The 18,862-nt window shown below is 39.7% G+C and overlaps 1 protein-coding gene and 1 non-coding gene across 5 annotated transcripts in view; both read right to left on the bottom strand.

Annotated features, from left to right (window-relative positions):
• The window catches only part of STARD9 (StAR related lipid transfer domain containing 9), a 117,799-nt gene that overhangs the window by 64,070 nt on the left and 34,867 nt on the right, over positions 1-18,862 (bottom strand). For all 4 annotated transcript variants that reach the window (XM_024567903.3, XM_071221958.1, XM_071221959.1 and 1 more), the window contains exons 4-7: positions 4,867-4,983; positions 3,719-3,751; positions 3,572-3,633; positions 1,869-1,981 (exon numbers count right to left, since the gene is read on the bottom strand). In XM_024567903.3, coding sequence (XP_024423671.2) covers positions 1,869-1,981; positions 3,572-3,633; positions 3,719-3,751; positions 4,867-4,983 — 325 coding nt within the window. The remainder of the gene's footprint in view (positions 1-1,868; positions 1,982-3,571; positions 3,634-3,718; positions 3,752-4,866; positions 4,984-18,862) is intronic.
• LOC112312117 (small nucleolar RNA SNORD69) lies at positions 8,785-8,852 on the bottom strand. The gene has a single exon (XR_002975559.1). It is a non-coding gene; the product is annotated as a small nucleolar RNA SNORD69 (small nucleolar RNA).

The raw sequence follows: 18,862 nt of genomic DNA, 5'->3' as shown, positions 1-18,862 counted from the left end.
GGGTGGAAGGAGGTAAAAGGGAAAAAAAATTGGACAACAGTAATAGAATAAAATATAAAAAATAAAAATAGATCTGAAAGGGAAAAAATGTTTTGAGCAGTGGAAAAAACATCTATATAGGTGTATTGCATCAAACGGAGAGTACTCTAAGGTGACTGAATTTTAAACAGAAATATACATATGTGATGTATGTGTATATATATGATGTACATACACACACACACAATGGAATATTATTCAGCCATTAAAAACGAGGAAATCCTGGCACTTGCAACAACATGGATGAACCTTGAGGGCATTATACTAAGTGAAATAAGTCAGATAGAGAAAGACAAATACTGTACAATCTCACTTATATTGGAAATCTAAAAAAAACCTCACAGAATGAGATCAGATGTGTGGTTTAGCAGAGATGGGGGGATGACTAAAGGAAGGTGGTCAAAAGGTACAAACTCCCTGTTATGATTCAGTACCAATGTACAATGGGATGACAACAGCTAACACTGCTGTGACACGATACGTATGAAGGTTAAGAGAATAAAACCTAAGAGCACTCATCAAAAGGAGAAAATTTTTTTACCCTTTTAAAAATTATATCTATATGAGACGATAGATATTAACTAAATTTATTGTGGTAATCATTTCATCATATGTGTAGGTCAAACCATTGTGCTGTATAGCTTAAATTTAAATAGTGATGTATATCAATTATATCTCAATAAAACTGGAAAAAATTAAAAAATAAAAGAGGGTCCTGAAACAAACAAAAGAGCCGGATGAAATATAAAAGACACCAACTTGAAGGCACAGAGTGATAAGCAGATAGCAAAAAAAACTTCCAGGCCGTATCCTGGGGGAAGTTGGAAGCCCAGAAAGATAAGACCAGCATCCGGGAAAAAGGAAACTCCAGCTGGCTCCCAACGAAGTAAATGGTATTTTTGTTGTTTTCAAGCTGCCATTTATGATGGAACATTTGGGAAAAGACACAGGTAGCAGAATCATGACAGGCATACCCACTGAGTCATCCATTAGCCATGCCCTGTTCAAAGATGAGACCAGCTCTTAATCTTTCATGTCCCTTACTTAGTCAGGATTTAAATGCATTGCTGGGGGAATAAGAGCATAAAATATATATGTTACTTCTTATGAGTGGCCTGAAAGGGTAAAAACTTCTTCCACCAAGAACCCAACTGTTCCTGCTTAATAGCAAGACTGAGCCTAATGCAATAAGACTGATGTCACTAAACACCAAATACCACGAATGGTAAGGAAGCAGCTCAGACCCTGCTCCATGTCTGACAGCCCCCATCTCCCTGTCACCACCACTGGAAGAGAAAGTACCCTGAAAAGGAGACTGACTGGCCTGTGAACCAGTCTAGGTCCTGCTTGATCCGCAGCACAGACCCAACCTTCTGCCACTTTTCCCCTCTTTCGCTCTGCTTTAGACGCACTGACCTCCTTGAAAGGATCTAGCTCACGCTGCTCCCTGTACCTGAAGCACTCTTCCCCTCACGACACCATTCTTCATGTGACTGGCTCCTGCATCTCTGCAGGGTTCAGCTTAAAATGCTACCTCCTCAGAGAAGCTTTTCCTGACTGCCCCGTGCAGATGGGTCACCTACAACACCCAATGTTCTTTCCCATCACTAAGTCTATCTATTTTTTTACTAGCCATCGACACGAACAAAATTAAGCTTACCTATGAGGGCAGGACTGTCTTTTCTATTCATTAGTATATACCCAACATCTAGTACAGTAGCTGCTACAGAGTAAGTATTCGTTATACACTTGTTGAATGAATTAGTGAGCATTAGGAGAGCTTCCTTGGCTCTGATTCAGTCTCAGACCTCAGGACCACACTGGCTCACCTTGTACGTAGGGCCCCACCTCTGGGTGCTCCCTGACCCGCAGGGTATAAGACTTTTTTTGATCAGACTGCTTCAACAGGTCCCTCACTCGTTCATTATAGATTTCCAGAAAACTAGAGACATGTGGGAAAAGGCACATAGTTAGATTTTGAAAAATGGGGATGTGTTTTCAAAATTAGATTTTGAAAGAAGGCAACACGATTAGATTTTCAAATAAGTGGGAAACACAGCAAACCAACAATCAGAAGGTCCCGGTTCTTCTTCTAGTTCCATCTCTGACAGTCTAAGACCTTGATCACTCCAGGGTTCCCTCTTGAGTCTCTTTCTACGTGTACAATAGGGTTTTTAGCATTGGCTATCAACACTTCAGTTTTAGGTTTAGCACATTTTGGCAGTGTCAGTACTGATTCAAGTTTCGCCTTCGGGACGCTATTTCAGCATGGCTTGGGGGTGTGCTGTAGCCACCTGTGCCATGATCAGGCCGCCACAGCACAGAGTCTACAAGCCTGCTTGTTGAAGTGGTTTTCATACGTGATCTTTGGGCTCTCTTACTCTGTGAAGACATCTCAAAGGCCACTGCTGGCTGAGCAATGAAGGAAGCTAAGTGACAAGGGTTTGGTCCCTACCCATAATTGAAGTAGGACAATTCTCATTTGTCTGTTTTACATACCAGGATTCTGTTTAAGATATGCTCTGTCATATAGGAATCTACAGACATTTCATTCCTTTTAAAAATAGTAACAGCTTTAATTCATTATTAAAATCAGTAAAGATTTTGCTACACAAGAAGGTAGACCACTCACAGACAGGTCTTCCTCACCAGAACACAGATGCTTGCCTATGGGGTCACCAGTCAGAAAAAAGGCCCCAGCTCAAAGCTGTCCTCCATGTGCACTCTCCCTACAAATGATTTCTCCTTGCCCTTCTCATGTTTAGACACAGGAACCCTAGATGTTTCTCAGAATAGTGGTTCCCAGAATTCATGGACAATAAAACATTTAATACATATGTATATGTTTATACACACACATACAAGCACACAGGTTTGCACATTTTTACTTTGTAAACTTGAAAAATGTAAAAATAACACTCATAATCATTTAATTTTTAAAATGGACATTTACTCTTTTGGGATGATAAAAATGTTCTGAAGTTAGATAGTAATGATGGCTGGACGACTTTGTAATTATTAGGAAAAATCACTGACTGTATTCTTTAAACGATAAGTTTTATGGTTTATGAATTATATCTTGATTTTTTTTTAAAAAGGACATTGATCACACACACAAAAAGCGCACAGAGAATTAAGGGCATTTAATAACCTTTGGCCAACATTTTCACTACAGACTGGTTAAAACTTCATCTTGGAGTAACTGGCACCAGTCTGAGAACAAAACAGCAGGGGGCTGATAGAGAAATTCTGAAAGCTAGTATGAAGCCGTATGGAGAGTGAGGGAGAAGAAATCAGGCCGTCAGGGCAAACTGGACAAAGGAGACACCTGCTTGTTAAGCTTGAGTGCAGGAATTAAGTTTTCTACAACCCAAACACCTATGCTTCTCATCTCCCTATACTGCATGATATTGCTGCTATGGCTTTCCTCCATTCTTCTGAATAACTCTGGAAGCAAAGAGAATACCTGAACATACTAGAATTTGGAGTGAAAATAGAAACATTTTAGGCCCCAAAGCCTGGTGGTTCTTACCTTACTTTTATCCTACAGGAAGAAGGCAGTGGGGCATAGTCTTCCTCCCTGACAAAGAGACCCTGCGCAAACCAGAGGGTTGGAATTTCAGTGGAGTGTACAAAGGAGACCTACTTTGAGAGGATCCAGCCAAAAGAGAGTCTATACCTCACATATCCGTGGCGTCAGCCCAACAGAGGCCTGGAGGACAGAAGAAAAGAAAGCATTACTGTTCACTCACAGTGATGCTCTTGTCTGGACACCCAGGAACTGTCCTCAGCAGGGGCACAGGCACCTGGGCTCCTTGTGCCAGCCTCTCCACTTCAGGGAGTTTCACTGCCAGCATGTAGAAGACTTGATTTGCCAGGGCGCTCAGGAGACACTCGTGGGAGGAGCACGCCAGAGGAGAGGCAGATCACCACCACAAGCCAGCAAAGTCAGGTGTCTGCTTTTGTGAATGAAGGTTTCATCCTTCCTGGATAAACCCACTTTACCAGTGTGGTTCCTCCCAGACCCTATCTCCTGTTTCTACACACACAGGAGTGTTAGAGTACAAGGGTGTTCAAAAGAAGCATTTAGAGGAAGTGGTTTCTCTTTTTATCTCAGGTTCAGTGCTAACCTAGACTCAGGGTAAAGGCTTTATGCCCCTGGTTTTATGGGCATTTTCTTCTTTTACTTTCAAATATATAAAAATCACAGTGAACATGGGCAGAGTAAGCAATGAGCTGGGCCCCTGGCAGCAAGGACCATCTTTCAGGAGGAACAGTGCTCTAGAGAAGGTCCCTGTGCAGTGTCGTCACTGTGCCACCAGTTATCTTACCAGGGAACTTCTGACCCTAAAATCAACAGGTGTTCTTAAGGAACTCTGCCCTCCTAATTTTCCATGGCAAAAGAAGGTTCTGTAAGTCCTACACACTTTTGAAAGCTCCCATCCCAGTAGCTGGTTCTCCTGCTTCTTCCTAACACTCAGGTCTAACTAACACACAGCCCCATTTCTGCTCAGTCCTGGCCAGCGTTTAAGATCCAGTCTGAGTCTTATCAATGATATGAGAAATTCTGAAGGACTGACAAGGTCTGCTTCATCAAGGGGAGTTGTAAAATTCTTCAGGGTTTAATAAAGAGAGCTAATAATTTAAAGTTTTCCCTTTGATCAAAGTGCTGAAAAACCTATTCTTAATATAGAAGAGGGCCCATTAAATCTCGTTAAAGTTGACTGACTATGAAACTCACATTCTGTCTCTCAGTGGCAAGGACAATGCAAGATTCAGGCTTTCTGTGGAATTAGGAAGCTATCCCATTCCAATACCAATACTTACTGGGGTCCCCAGCATGGTGTATGTCTTCCCAGAGCCTGTCTGCCCATAGGCAAAAAGGCATATGTTATAGCCTTCGGCAGCTCCAGACAGTACTTCAGTCCCCAAATCCTGGAACACCTGGAACAACACAAGTAAAGAACTCGTCGCTGTGCTCCTTTTACCCAGAGCAGATTTGCTTTTTAATCTAAAAGTTTTACAAAATGTTTCAAACACACGTGACTGTAAGTTTTCCACCATTTCACAAGAATCAATTCAATTTTAGAAAAAGATTGCTAAGGAAAGTTCATTCAGTCAATCATTCAAATACTTTTTGAAGTGCTTATTGTATGTTGGGCACAATGCTAGATGCTGAAGGTACAAAATTGATGTGGTCCCTAATACTAAGGCAAAAAAAGGAAAAGACATGCAAGCAAATTACTGAAGAAAGACCATGAGCATTAATTCTTTTTCCTTCCCATTACAAGAAAGTGTTTCATGCAGTTAGTCAGGTAAAGCTATAATGGAATATTGCTCAGAACATACATAAAGTCGGGTCACCACAGTGGGGAAGTTAAACCCAGGAGTTAGGGGGTGTTTTCCCTGTAAATCTCTTTTCCACATGCTCCCTCCTTAGGGTGACCCTTAGGCTGGCTGGATCTGCTGGTCACTTATCTCTGTGGTGGTCAGTTTTAGTGAATCAGAAACAGCCATAGGTCCTTACATGAAAACTCACACAGTATTTTGTGTAGTGCCTGAGAGTTCTGTTGGACTCTGTTAGGCAGACCCTGGTCTCAGGAAAAAATAGCCTGGCTACAGGGAAGACACAGTTTCCCAGCTTGACCAGTCCTCAGTAGAATGCCACATGGACATCTGGCTGTATGTGGGCATCCACCCTTTGTATTATTGTTGCTCAGCATCCAAATACTCTTCCTATTTGGGCAGAGTCTCTGATTGAGTCAGTGTTGGTGGGAAGCAGGGCCCAGACCTTCACAACAGAAGCCAGACAGGCCAGAGACTCCACTCTGCCTCCTGGCAGTGACAACACTAACATGTGAAATAAGGCCCACCAACTAGGTGCTCCAACTTGGATTTTAGGAGAATGACACAAAAACAAAGGAATAGTTGGTAAGTTCTCCATGGTGACATCAAGAGCCCAATAGCACTGAGCAAACAGAGGTATAAGTGCCAACTGTGGTTACCAAATCAGACTAGTCTGTGATATGCCTTCCCTGCTACCCAGGATCCCACAGTTTTCTACCCATTTTTCAATTTTCCCTTCAATTCTGTGAATGACCTGATATGGTTCCAAACTGGAATGTGGCTCTCATGCTTCATAGCATGTGACCTGGAGCAAGTTACTTTGTAAGCCTCAGTTGCTTTAGCTGCAAAGGGGATATTTTATATCTCTATCACAGGATTGTTATGAAGATTAAGTGAGATGATACACATAACTAGGGGCAGCAGGACAAAGACAGAAGTTGCTGACTCAAGACTACACTACCCTGTTTCTTGTTTTAGCAGCTGCAGTTAGGCTTCTTGGCCAGTGAACTATTTGTTTTGTTTGTTCGTTTTTTAATGCTTCTAATATTCAGATGCAGGGCCAAAAGAACCCAGGGAGGGGTAAAAGACTGGGGCCTTATACCGTTCCCACCCCACCCTCCTAGCTCTGTGCTTCTCCCTCCCCATTTGTTCACTCCTATGTTAGCAAAGCTAAAAACCTGGCAGGGTTCTCTTTGACTCCTGACATCTGTCTTGGTTAAGTTCCCAGGGATTGAAAGAGGGGTCATTTCTCTTCATCAGACCATTTGAGTTGGCTGTCATCCATTTACTAGTTGGAAAATGTTCCACAAAACTCAACCTTTCTTTCTAGTGCCCCAGGAGGAAGTGGGAACAGAAGTGCAGATGGAGCCAGGCCACATCTAGTCCTAATGCTGTTTCTTTCCACCACTCACACACAGCTCAGCAGAGTGAGCCCAGTGGGTTGTGAAGGAAAACAACAAAATGTTTCTCTGCTCATATCTTTATCCAAATTCAAATAATTGCATGGAGGTTTTATGAAAACCATCCTTGAACATAGCATTTTCACTGAACAATAAAAGATGTCAACAGACAAAACCAGTAGACTCCAAACCTGCAACTGGTGGAAACAGTTCAGATATAGCTATCATTCTTCAAGAACTGGGATGCTTAGCTCATCTTAAGCTCCAGGAAAAAGCGCAACCCTAGATAGAGTACAACAGGGCTTGATTATACCCTGGTTCACTCTCACCATAATAATATAATGTAGCAGCTCAATGTGAATACCAAAAAGAGTTTGAAAGCTAAAATAAGTCACCAAAAGGAATCTAAAGCTAGAAGGTCCAGTTCAGGAGGAGAGATGGGCAACGTGACTTTTTTCCTCTGGACTTTAAGTAGACAAAAGTGCTAAATAGTCAGATTAACCATATGTCATAGAGTACTTCCAGTCTTTTTAAGTACTAACCAGAGAGGGGAAAACCCTTTGGATGCTGTCCTATGGGGACTCCCAACACCTGAAACCACAACCAAAAGCCCTGCCATTACCCATTTCCTAAGGGCATCCGAATCTGGGAATCAGAATTTTGTAAAAAAAAAAGTTCTCAAAAGAATGAGAAGACAAACCACATATTAGGAGAAAATATTTGCAAAAGTTACAACTCATAAAGACTTCTATCCAAAACATACAAAGAACTCTTAAAACTCAACAATAAGAAAACGAGCAACCCAATTAAAATATGTGCAAAAGATCTCAACAGATATGTCACCCAAGAAGATACACAGATGGCAAATAAGTATATTAAAAGATGTTCAACATCATACATTATTAGGGTTGCAAATTAAAACAAGGAGATACCACTGCACATTTATTAGAATGACCAAACTCCAACACACAACACCAAATATTGGCATGGATGTGGAGCAACAGGAACTCAGTCACTCTGAAAGGCAGTTTAGCAGTTTTTTACAAAACTAAGCATACTCTAATCATAAAATCCATCAATCACACTTGTTGGTATTTACCCAAAGGAGCTGAAAACTTAAATCCACACAAAAACCTGCACACAATGCTTATAGCAGTTTTATTCATAACTGCCAAAACTTGGAAGCAACCAAGATGTTCTTCACCAGGTAAATGGATAAATAAGTGGGGTTACATCCAGACAATGGAATATTCATTCTAAAAAGAAATGAGCTATCAAGCCATGAAACGACATGGAGTAATCTTGAATGCTCATTACCACGTGAAAGAAGCCAGTCTGAAAATCCTATACACTGCATGATTCCATGTATGTGACATTCTGGAAAAGGCAAAACTATGGAGACAATAAAAAGATTGTCTCCATAGTGAATGGGCGGATATGTTGGGTGGAGCACAGAGGAATTTTTAGGGCAGTGAAACTATTCTGTATGGTGCTATAATGTTGTATACATGTCATTACACACTTGTTAAACCCATAGAATGTACAAAACCAGGAATGAACCCTAATGTAAACTATGGATGTTGGGTGATAATGGTGTGTCAACCAATGTAGGCTCATCAACTGTAACAAATATACCGCTCTAGTGTGTGATGTTAGTAGCTAGAGGGCAGAAGGTAAACGAGGTCTCTCTGTACTTTGTACTCAGTTTTGTGGTGAATCTAAAACTGCTCTAACAAAGTCTATTTTTGAAAAGTAAGATCAAAACAAAATAAATCTTAAGAGATAGACTTCCCCAATATCAGCAACATTATCAGACATACCCTTCTTAAAAACAGCTAGAATCAACCATGTGGCTGGAGATTTCATGATGACTGTGTAAGGTCCAAGAATAATGGCTGCCCTGAATTTTCCTAAAGACATTTTTCACTGACCTTTTTTTTGGAACAAGAGCTGGAAATTGATGGGGGTACTAGTTTATCTGGAGGACAAGAGACAGAACACCAAGCTCAGGATTGGATTGAACAAACTCAGCATAGTCCATCAGATCCAGTTTAATTGCTGACAGATTTTTGTTGTTGTTTTCAGTAGTTCTGAAGTTCTTTCTATTATGTATTATGTTTTGTAAACCCCAAGTAGACGCATAACAAAAAATCTGTGACTTCAATTTATGATAAGAAAGTTTTCAAAACAATGAAATAAAGACTGATTTCAAATACAGGTCTCAGAAATTGTCAGATGAGTGAGAAGTAAGAGGGACATTTCAACTACTGGAAACTATTCAAACACATGTTTTCACTAATGCTGTTACTTAGGAAAACCTCAAGTAACCCAGAGCTCCACTTGCACTTCTCATCACACGGAGGTGCTGAGGAGGTAAGGTTGATAATATTTGTAGATATATTGACCCCCTCCTCTCTCCAAACTTGTGGTAGAATATATAGAAAAGTAGGGTTCAGGGTCCACAATTTGAAGAAAGAGCATTCATATAAAATACATAACTTAAAGGGGCCTGGAGTTGCATAAGGACTTAGAATGATTTCTTCTAAACAGCTACACTATAGTTTACAGGTTAAGAACACAGGCTTTGGAACTTTCTATGTTCAAAACCTGGCTCTTTAGGCAAGTAACCTTACCTCAGTTTTTACATCTGTGAAATTGAGATTTTTAAAGTACCTGAAACTCAGGAGGATTTTTGAGAAGATTAACTGTGTTAATACATGTAAGGCCTTTAGAACAATGTCTGGCACAAAGTAAACATTAACTAAATGCAAGTTTTTATTGTAAATACATCCCCCTCATTTTTCTATATAAGGACTACTCAAAAGAGTTACTATCCTCTCTGATACCCTCATATATTTTAAGGGGAACCATGTACAGTACTTATTTTGGAAAACAGATATCTGAATATGATAGGGGACTCAAGAGTTGGAAAATTTTTAGTTTAAGGTACCATTTTTTGGACTATAAGATGCACCCCCCAAATTTGGGAGGGCATGAGGGTGCGTCTTATAGTCCGAATGAAGCTTACCTAGCTTGCTGCAGAGGGAGAGGGGGGCAGCAGTGGAGCAGGGTCACAGGAGGCAGGAGCAGGACCACATTTTTTGCTTCAAAAATTTTTTTTTCCTATTTTTCTCCTCTAAAACTGAGGTTCATCTTATGGTCAGATGCATCATATAGTCCGAAAAATACAGTAAATAGTTAATAAGCCTAATAGGTAATATAGATGTTAAAGCTATTGTTTCAGGAAATGCAGGTATGGCTCACCACTCCTGGGAGAGACAGCCCACTTCCTGGGGCACAGCTAAAGACCAACAGCCTGGGGACAGCTAACCAAACACCCAGGGAGGGAATGATGCAGTTTTTTAATCTAATTTTCCCTGAATTTCAAAATTCCTCACCACACTTTGCTCTCTGCTATAAAAAGGCTGGTTTGGAAGGAAATGTAAGACAGTCTGTTAGGGTACCAACCTGCTGTCTTCTCAGATCCCCAGCCATCTGAATAAAGTGCCCATAAAGGTTCAATCCCCATCTCCGCTTATTGGGTTTGGTATGTCACAGGCAGCATGAACGCTGGCTTTTCCGATTTCAAATACAGATGCCATAGTTAATGTCCCAACTTCACACAGATACCTTTTGAACAACTTCTACCTTCTGTCCCAGTGATTTTCAACCAGTGTGCTATGGCAGGCACACTGGTGTGCTGCAAGAATTTTTAAAACAGGCAATACTTGACTATTTAGTCAGAAGCACTGACTTCTTTTCCTTTAGATTACAAAATTTAAAAAATGACAACAGCCAACACAATAGCTATATGGTGTGAATGAATCAAAATTAAACCTATTTTTTGTCATATCAGCAAAAAATATATTTTGGTGTTCCACAGAATTTTAGTAATTAGTTTATGTGTTCCATGAGATGAAAAAGGTTGAAAATCGCTGTTCTATTGAAAATTTATCTCCAAAATTACCTTCACAAACATTAATGTAAAATAATAATTAAAAATCTTCATAGCTTGAAGGATTTGCTAGGGCCTAGGGATGATTCTTTTCCTTTTATAAATAAGAAAACTGTGTCACTGAGAGGGAGGTTATCTTTCCAAAAAAATACATAAAGTTCTTGGCCCTTAGTACTTTCCCACAGAAAAGCTCCATACATTTCTCTTTTTTCCTAATACATTTTTTAACATTTTATTTATTTATTTATAGAGAGAGGGGAAGGGAGGGAGAAAAGGAGGGAGAGAAACATTGATGTGAAAGAGAAACATCAATCCATTCCCTCTCACATGCCCCCAACTAGGGACTAGCCCTGCAACCCAGGCATGTGCCCCAACCAAGAATTGAACCAGCGACCTTTCACTTTGCAGTATAACGCCCAACCAACTGAACATACCAGTCAGGACCATACATTTCTTTTTCTTTTTCTGGCTTTTTTTCTTTTTTTTAAAAGAAGGTGAGGGCTTCCAGTCAAGACAGCAAGGTAGGCAGACATGGCTCACCCCTTTGCACAACCACATCAAAATTACAACTAAAATATAGAACAACCACCACTCAGGAACATCAGAAATCAAGATGAATGGAAATCTGACAACAACAGAATTGAAGAAACCACATCCATCTAGGCTGGTAGGAGGGGAATGGATACAGAACGGGACAGCCCCACAACCACATGAATAAAAATTTGGGAAGATATCTTGGGACTGTGGAGTCCCAGACCCACAACAGGCCCCCCAGCCCAGGGTTCTAGTGACAGGAAGGTAAGTCCCCACAACTTTTGGCTGTGAAAACCAGTGGAGATTGAGTCAGTAGAGGAGGCTGCTGGAGCCCTAAGCAGTTCCTCTTGGGAAAACCACACATGGACTTACCTACTCAGACTCGCTTCCTCTGAGCTCCAACACCCAGGTGGCAGCAAGAAGGGCGCCAGCAGTATACAGGGAAAGACTGAAGGGTTTGGCACTGGGGTGAGCAAAGGCCATTGTCCCTTTGCTGAACCCTTCCCCCACAGAGCCTGTAGGCTGGTGTTATATCTGAGAATCCATCAAAAACTCTGTGACCCACCTTGGAGATGCACAGAGGCTCTACTCCACTCAATATATGGGCCCACCCAATCTGCTTTTCCATAAGAATAGCTGGTCTTGGCTCCTAAATCCTATCAAACAAGCAACAGTTGGCTTCAGTGAGTCCTATTGGCAGCCAGATAAGAGTCACAGTTTGGCTTCACTTGAGAATCTCCAAGCCCAGCACAAGTAGCAGCCATCTCAGATTGCTTTACAGCTCAGGCAGGGTGCCCTGGGCAAAACAGAGGTGGAGACTGACCTTGGTCTGCATCACCCAGGAAACTCCAGAGCCTGTGCAGCCAGTGGGCAGCTACAGACCACATCAGAGTACTGTGCCCCTGCACAGCTAATCTTCCACAGAGGACACAGGCTGGTGGTCAGTGGTCACAGCCAGTCTTTGCAGCTGACTGGCCTAGGTAAATCCTTCCCATTGATCTGCCAACAGCAATCAAGGTTCAACTACAAGAAGGGTGTGTACTCAGCCCACACAAAGGGCACACCTCAAGTACCCAGCTTTGGTGATAGGGGAGGCCATGTCACTGGACACTACAGGACACCTACCACATTAGGCCATACTACCAAGACATGGAGTCAAAGCAGCTCTATCTAACACATAGAAACAAACACAGGGAGGCTGCCAAAACGAGGAGATAAAGAAACATGGCCCAAGTAAAAGAACAAATCAAAACTCCAGAAAAAGAAGTAAATGAAATGGAGATAAACAATCTATCAGATGCAGAGTTCAAAACACTGTTTACAAGGATGCTCAAGGAACTTAGTGAGGACCCTCAGAAGCATAAAAGAGACCCAGTCAGAAACAAAGGATACACTAATTGAAATAAAAAACAACTACAGGGAAACAACAGTAGAATGGATGAAGCCAAGAATTTAATCAATGATTTGGAACATAAAGAAGCATAAACAAGCAATCAGAATGAGAAGAAGAAAAAAGAATCCAAAAAACCCCAAGGATATTGTAAGCTCCTCTGGGAGAAATTCAAGAGTTCCAACATTCGCATCAAGGGGTGCCAAAGGAGAAGAGAAAGAGCAAGAAATTGGAAAGCTATTTGGAAAAATAATGAAAGAAAACTTCTTTAATTTGGTGAAGGAAATAGACATGCAAGTCCAGGAAGAACAGAGATTCCCAAACAGCATGGGTGCAAAGAGGTCTACTCCAAGACACATCATAATTAAAATGCTAAATGTTAAACATAAAGAGAGAATCTTAACAGCAAGAGAAAAGAAATTAATTACCTAAGGGGAGTTCCCATTAGACTGTCAGCTGATTTCTCAAAAGAAACTTTGTTGGCTAGGAGGGATTGGCAAGAAATATTCAAAGTCATAGAAAACAGGGACCTACAGGTTGACTTCCTTACCCAGCAAAGTTATCATTTAGAATCAAAGGGCAGATAAAGAACTTCCCAGGTAAGAAAAAGCTAAAGGAGTTCATCATCACCAAACCATTGTCATATGAAATGTTAAAGGCACTTATTTAAGACAAAGAAGATCAAAATTATTAACAATACAATGGCAATAAATATGTATCTATCAACAATTGAATCTAAAAAACAAACTAAACAAATAAGAAAAACAGAGACAGAACCATGGATATGGAGAGCATTTTGATGGTTGCCAGATGGGAGGGGGTGGGGGGAATGGGTGAAGAGGTGAGGGGTTTAAGAAGTACAAATAGGTAGTTACAGAATAGCCATGGGAATGTAAAGTACAGCATAGGAAATGGAAGTAGCCAAGGAACCTACACATGGCCCACGGACATGAACAATGGTGTGAGGATTGCCTGAAGGAGTGGGTGGTTCTGGGTAGAGGGAAGAAAATGGGGAAAATTGGGATAACTGTATAGCATAATCAATATGATACTAAAATAATCAATAAACAATATGAAACAGTGAAGAGCTGAAAGCTTTTTATTTAAGATCAGGAAAAAAGACAAGAGCGTCCACTTTCACCACTTTTATTCAATGTAGTATTGGACGTTCCAGCCCCAGAAAAGAAAAAGAAATAAAAGGCATTCAAATTGGAGAGGAAGAGGTAAAACTATCATTATTTGTAGATGACATGATACTATATATAGATAACCCTAAAGAATCCACCAAAAAACTATTAGAACTAATAAATTCAGTAAAGTAGCAGGGTACAAAATTAATATTCAGAAACTGGTTGCATTTTTACATACCAAAAATGAACTATGAGAAAGAGAAATTAAGAAAATAATTCCATTTACAATTGCATCAAAAATAATAAAATACCTACAAACAAATTTAGCCAAAAAATTAAAAGGCATGTACTCAGAAAACTATAACATTGAAGAAAAGAACTGAGGCAGATACAAATAAATGGAAGAATATATCATGCTCATGGATGAAAAAAAAATTAACATTCTTAAAATGTCCATACTACCCAAAGCAATATACAGATTCAACACAGTTCCTATTTTAAATACAAATGGTATTTTTCACAAAACAAGAATAACCCTAAAATTCATATGGAACCACAAAAGACCCCAAATAGCCTCAGCAATCTTGAAAAAGGATCACTAAATTAGAGTGATCATGCTACCTGATTTCAATCTATACTAAAAGGCTATAGTAATCAAAACAGCATGGTACTGGCATAAAAAGAGACACAGAACAGAATAGAGAGCATAGAAATAAACTTATGCCTATGTGGTCAATTAATCTGAGACAAAAGAGACAAGAATAAACAATGGGGTAAACAGTTTCTTCAACAAATAGTGTTGAAAAAAATGGACATATACATGCAAAATAATAAAACTACCACTTTCTTATACCATATACAAAAATAAACTCAAAATAGATTAAAGATCTAAATGTAAGATTAGAAACCACAAAACTCCTAGAAGAAAATACAGGCAGTAAATTCTTTGACATGCTCTTAGCCAATATTTTTTTTGGATATGTCTCTTCCAGTAAACAAAAGAAAAAAAAATAAACAAATGGGACTGCATCAAACTGAAAGCTTTTACAGAGCAACGAAAACCACCAACAAAACAAAAAGAAAGACTACAGAGTGGAAGATATTTGCTAGTGATACTTCCAATAAGGGGTTAATATCCCAAATATATAAAATGCACACAATGGAATACCAAGGAACAAACAATCCAATTAAAAAAGTTGAAGAGTCCCTGAATAAACATTTCTCAAAGAGGACATACAGATAGCCAATAGACAAATCAATGATTTGGAGCATAAGGAAGCAAAAAACAACCACAAAGAACAAGAAGAAAAAAGAATCCAAAAAAATGAGGATAGTGTAAGTAGCCTCTGGGACAACTTCAAGAAGTCCAACATTTGCATCATAGGGGTGCCAGAAGGAGCAGAGGAAGAGCAAGAAATTGGAAATCTATCTGAAAAAATAGTGAAAGAAAGGTTCCCTAATTTGGTGAAGGGAACAGACATGCAAGTTCAGGAACCACAGAATCTCAATTATGATGGATGTAAAGAGGCCCACTCCAAGACACATCATAATTAAAATGCCAAAGGTTAAAGATAAAGAGAGACTCTTAAAAGCAGCAAGAAAAAAGAAGTTAAGTTACCAAATGGTTGTCAGATGGAAGGAGAGAGGGGGAGAATGGGTGAAGAGGTGAAGGGATTAAGAAGTACAAATAGGTAGTTACAGAACAGCCATGGGATGTAAAGTACAGTATAGGAAATGGAGTAGCTAAAGAACTTATATATGTGACACATGGACATGAACAATGGTGGGGGGATTGCCTGAGGGAGTAGGGGGTTCTGGATAGAGGGGGGCAAATGGGGAAAATCAGGACAACTATAATAGTATAATCAATAAAATATAATTAAAATAAATATTCACCCAAATTATCAACCTATAGATGTACTTTCCTGTTAATTTTCCTGAAAACAAACAGAAATATGTGAAACATGTTAATCTAATAAGAGGCTGATAAAAATTATGTGAAGGAAGTTAAAATTCTTTATTCAACAAATAGTTGTAGAGTGCCTACTAAAGTGGAATACAGTGTAGGCACTGCTCCTATTGTTTATGAGTAATTGTTAGGATTGCTTTGCAGAGTGAATACTTCATTAGAAGTGTTTTATTCAAAAGGTAAAAGAAGAACTATAAATTGGTAGTCACAAAGTATTCTGGGGAGGTAAAGTACAGCATAGAGAATATAGCAAATATATAGTAATAACTACAAGGGTGGGCAAAAATAGGTTTATAGTTGTGAGTATGTGAGAATTTATTCTTGTATTATTATTTCTTGTATTATTTTCCATATGAACTGTAAACCTACTTTTGCCTGCTCCTGTATGTACAGTGCTAGGTGGGTCCTTGAAATATTGGGGAGACCATTGGTAAATTATAAGATTGTCTAACAACTATGCTGTACACCTGACACTAATACAACAATACTGAATGTAAAAAAATAATTTTTAAAAGTAGTATTTTATTCAAAATCAGGGTTTTAGATCCATATAGCTAATACCATTTACTAAGCAAGTATTTTGTGTTAGGCTCTCTTCTTAGAATCTTAAACATTATTAATTAATTTAATCCTCACAATACACCTATGAGGTAGTTACTTTGTTAGCATTCACTAGTTTTCACATGAAAAAACTGAAGTCCACAGGTAGTAAGCACTCCTAAACAAGGCTCTTGCTCTTAACCACTGTGATACTCTCCTGCTAACAAAATAATTGTTCAGGCAGTTATTGGAAAAGGCAATGCTTATCTGTTCAACACTAAGCTATTACCCTACAATTTAAAATTGTTTTTCAGGGTTTCCTTACTTCCTGTTGTTTTGTTCAACACTGAGAGAAACTTTACCAAGTCTCCTTTTCAGTATTTCTGAATAGTAGTTTCAGTAATATATTGTTATGGTCTTTAGCCAAAAGTAATAAAACCTGATTCTACTGACATTTGCTATTTGTTAATCACTTTTGTAGTCATTTTTCTCCATTAAGCATTTCTTTTGCACATGAAGAGCATTATAATCTCATCCCCAAATTTCACATACATTGCCATTATTAAACAACCAGATTTGAAGCCGTCTTAGAGATAAACACCATTATACTTTTCTCTTTCTTTCACATTTTTCAAATTATAAAGAATGTTCACTTTTTGCATCAGGTGAAAAAAATACAATAATACTTGAAGAAAAAGCTAATAACCTCCCATCCATTACAACACTCCTACACTCACTGAAGTGTCCAATAGCTACCCTTCAGGCACCAAGGTAAGAAGGGATATACTGAGCCTTCTAACCAAGAAGGAGGCCTAGGTAGATATGCTTCACTTCCTCACACAACCAAAAGAAGGATAACAACCAACTTAAACACAAAAATCATCCAGAACTGCCAGCAAATCAAACTGTATGGAAGTCCAAAAACCAAGGAGTTAAAGAAGAAACATTCATTCAGACTGGTAGGAGGTGCAGATATGGGAAGTGGGGCGGAGAGGATGCCAGGCAAGGCAGTTGCTGATGGCCAGGAGGGTGAGGTGGCAGCTAGCAGACCAGATGGTCCCACATTCACATGCAGATAAGCCCACAGGAACAAATGGGGAGCTATACAGACTGCTAGGAAAAACTGCCAGTCTCACAGGAGAGTCTGTTGGAGGGGCCCACAGGATCCTAGAACCTACACAAGCCCACCTACCTGGAAATCAGCATCAGGGCAGCACTTCAAAGGACTCAATTTTCTTGTGGGAAGTGGGGGAAGTGACTGAAAGCAGGGTGAGAGACAAGCAAGTGGCATTGTTCCCTCTCTGACCCCTCCCCATAGACAGCACCACAACACAGCAAAGTGGGCTGCCCCACCCTGGAGAACACCTAAGGCTCTGCCTCTTACAACATAACAGGTGCACCACAACAAAGAAATATGGCTCAAATGAAAGAACAAATCAAAGCTCCAAAAATAGAACTAAGTGGTGAAGGGATAGCCAACCTATCAGACGCAGAGTTCAAAACACTGGTAATCAGGATGCTCACAGAAATGATTGAGTATGGTTGCAAAATAAAGGAAGGAGTGAAGGCTATGCAAAGTGAAATAAAGAAAAGTATACAGAGAACCAACAGTGAAGGGAAGTAAACCAGGACTCAGATCAAAGATTTGGAACAACAGGAAGAAATAAACATTCATCCAGAGCATAATGAAGAAACAAGAATTCAGAAAAATAAACAGAGGCTTAGGAACCCCTGGGACAGCTTTAAATGTTACAACATCGGATTCATAGGAGTGCCAGGAGGAGAAGAAGAAAAGAGCACGAAATTTAAAACTTATTTGAAAACATAATGAAGGAAAATTTCTCCAACCTGGTGAAGGGAATAGACATAGAAGTCCAAGAAGCTCAGAGAATCCCAAAGAAGTTGGATCCAAGGAGGAACACACCAAGACATGTCATAATTAAATTACCCAAGATTAAAGTGAAGGAGAGAATCTTAGAAGCAGCAAGAGAAAGGAGACAGTTACCTACAAAGGAGTTCCTATAAGACTCTTAGCTGATTTCTTAAAAGAAACCTTACAGGCAAGAAAGGGCTGGAAAGAGGTATTCCAAGTCATGAAAGGCAAGGATCTCCATCCAAGATTGCTCTATCCAGCAAAGCTATCATTTAGAATGGAAGGGCAGATACAGTGCTTCCCAGAGAAGGTCAAGTTCAAGGAGTTCATCATCACCAAGCCCTTATTCTATGAAATGTTGAAGGGACTTATCTAAGAAAAAGAAGATCAAAACTATGAATAGTGAAATGACAACAACTTCACAACCATCAACAACTGAACCTAAAACAAAACCAAACCAAAAATGAACTAAGCAAACAACTACAACAGGAACAGATTCACAGAAATGGAGATCACATGGAAGGTCATCAGTGTGGAGGGGTAGGGGGGAGAATGGGGGAAAAGGTACAGGGAATAGGAAGCATAAATGGTAGGTACAAAATAGTCAGGGGGAGGTTACAAATAGTATAGGAAATGGAGAAGCCAAAGAACTTATATGTACAACCCATGGACATGAACTAAGGGGG

The sequence above is a fragment of the Desmodus rotundus genome, chromosome 7 (genome assembly GCF_022682495.2).
Source record: "Desmodus rotundus isolate HL8 chromosome 7, HLdesRot8A.1, whole genome shotgun sequence".
Taxonomy (NCBI): Eukaryota; Metazoa; Chordata; class Mammalia; order Chiroptera; family Phyllostomidae; genus Desmodus; species Desmodus rotundus.
This window is presented reverse-complemented; position numbering and strand designations above follow the sequence as displayed.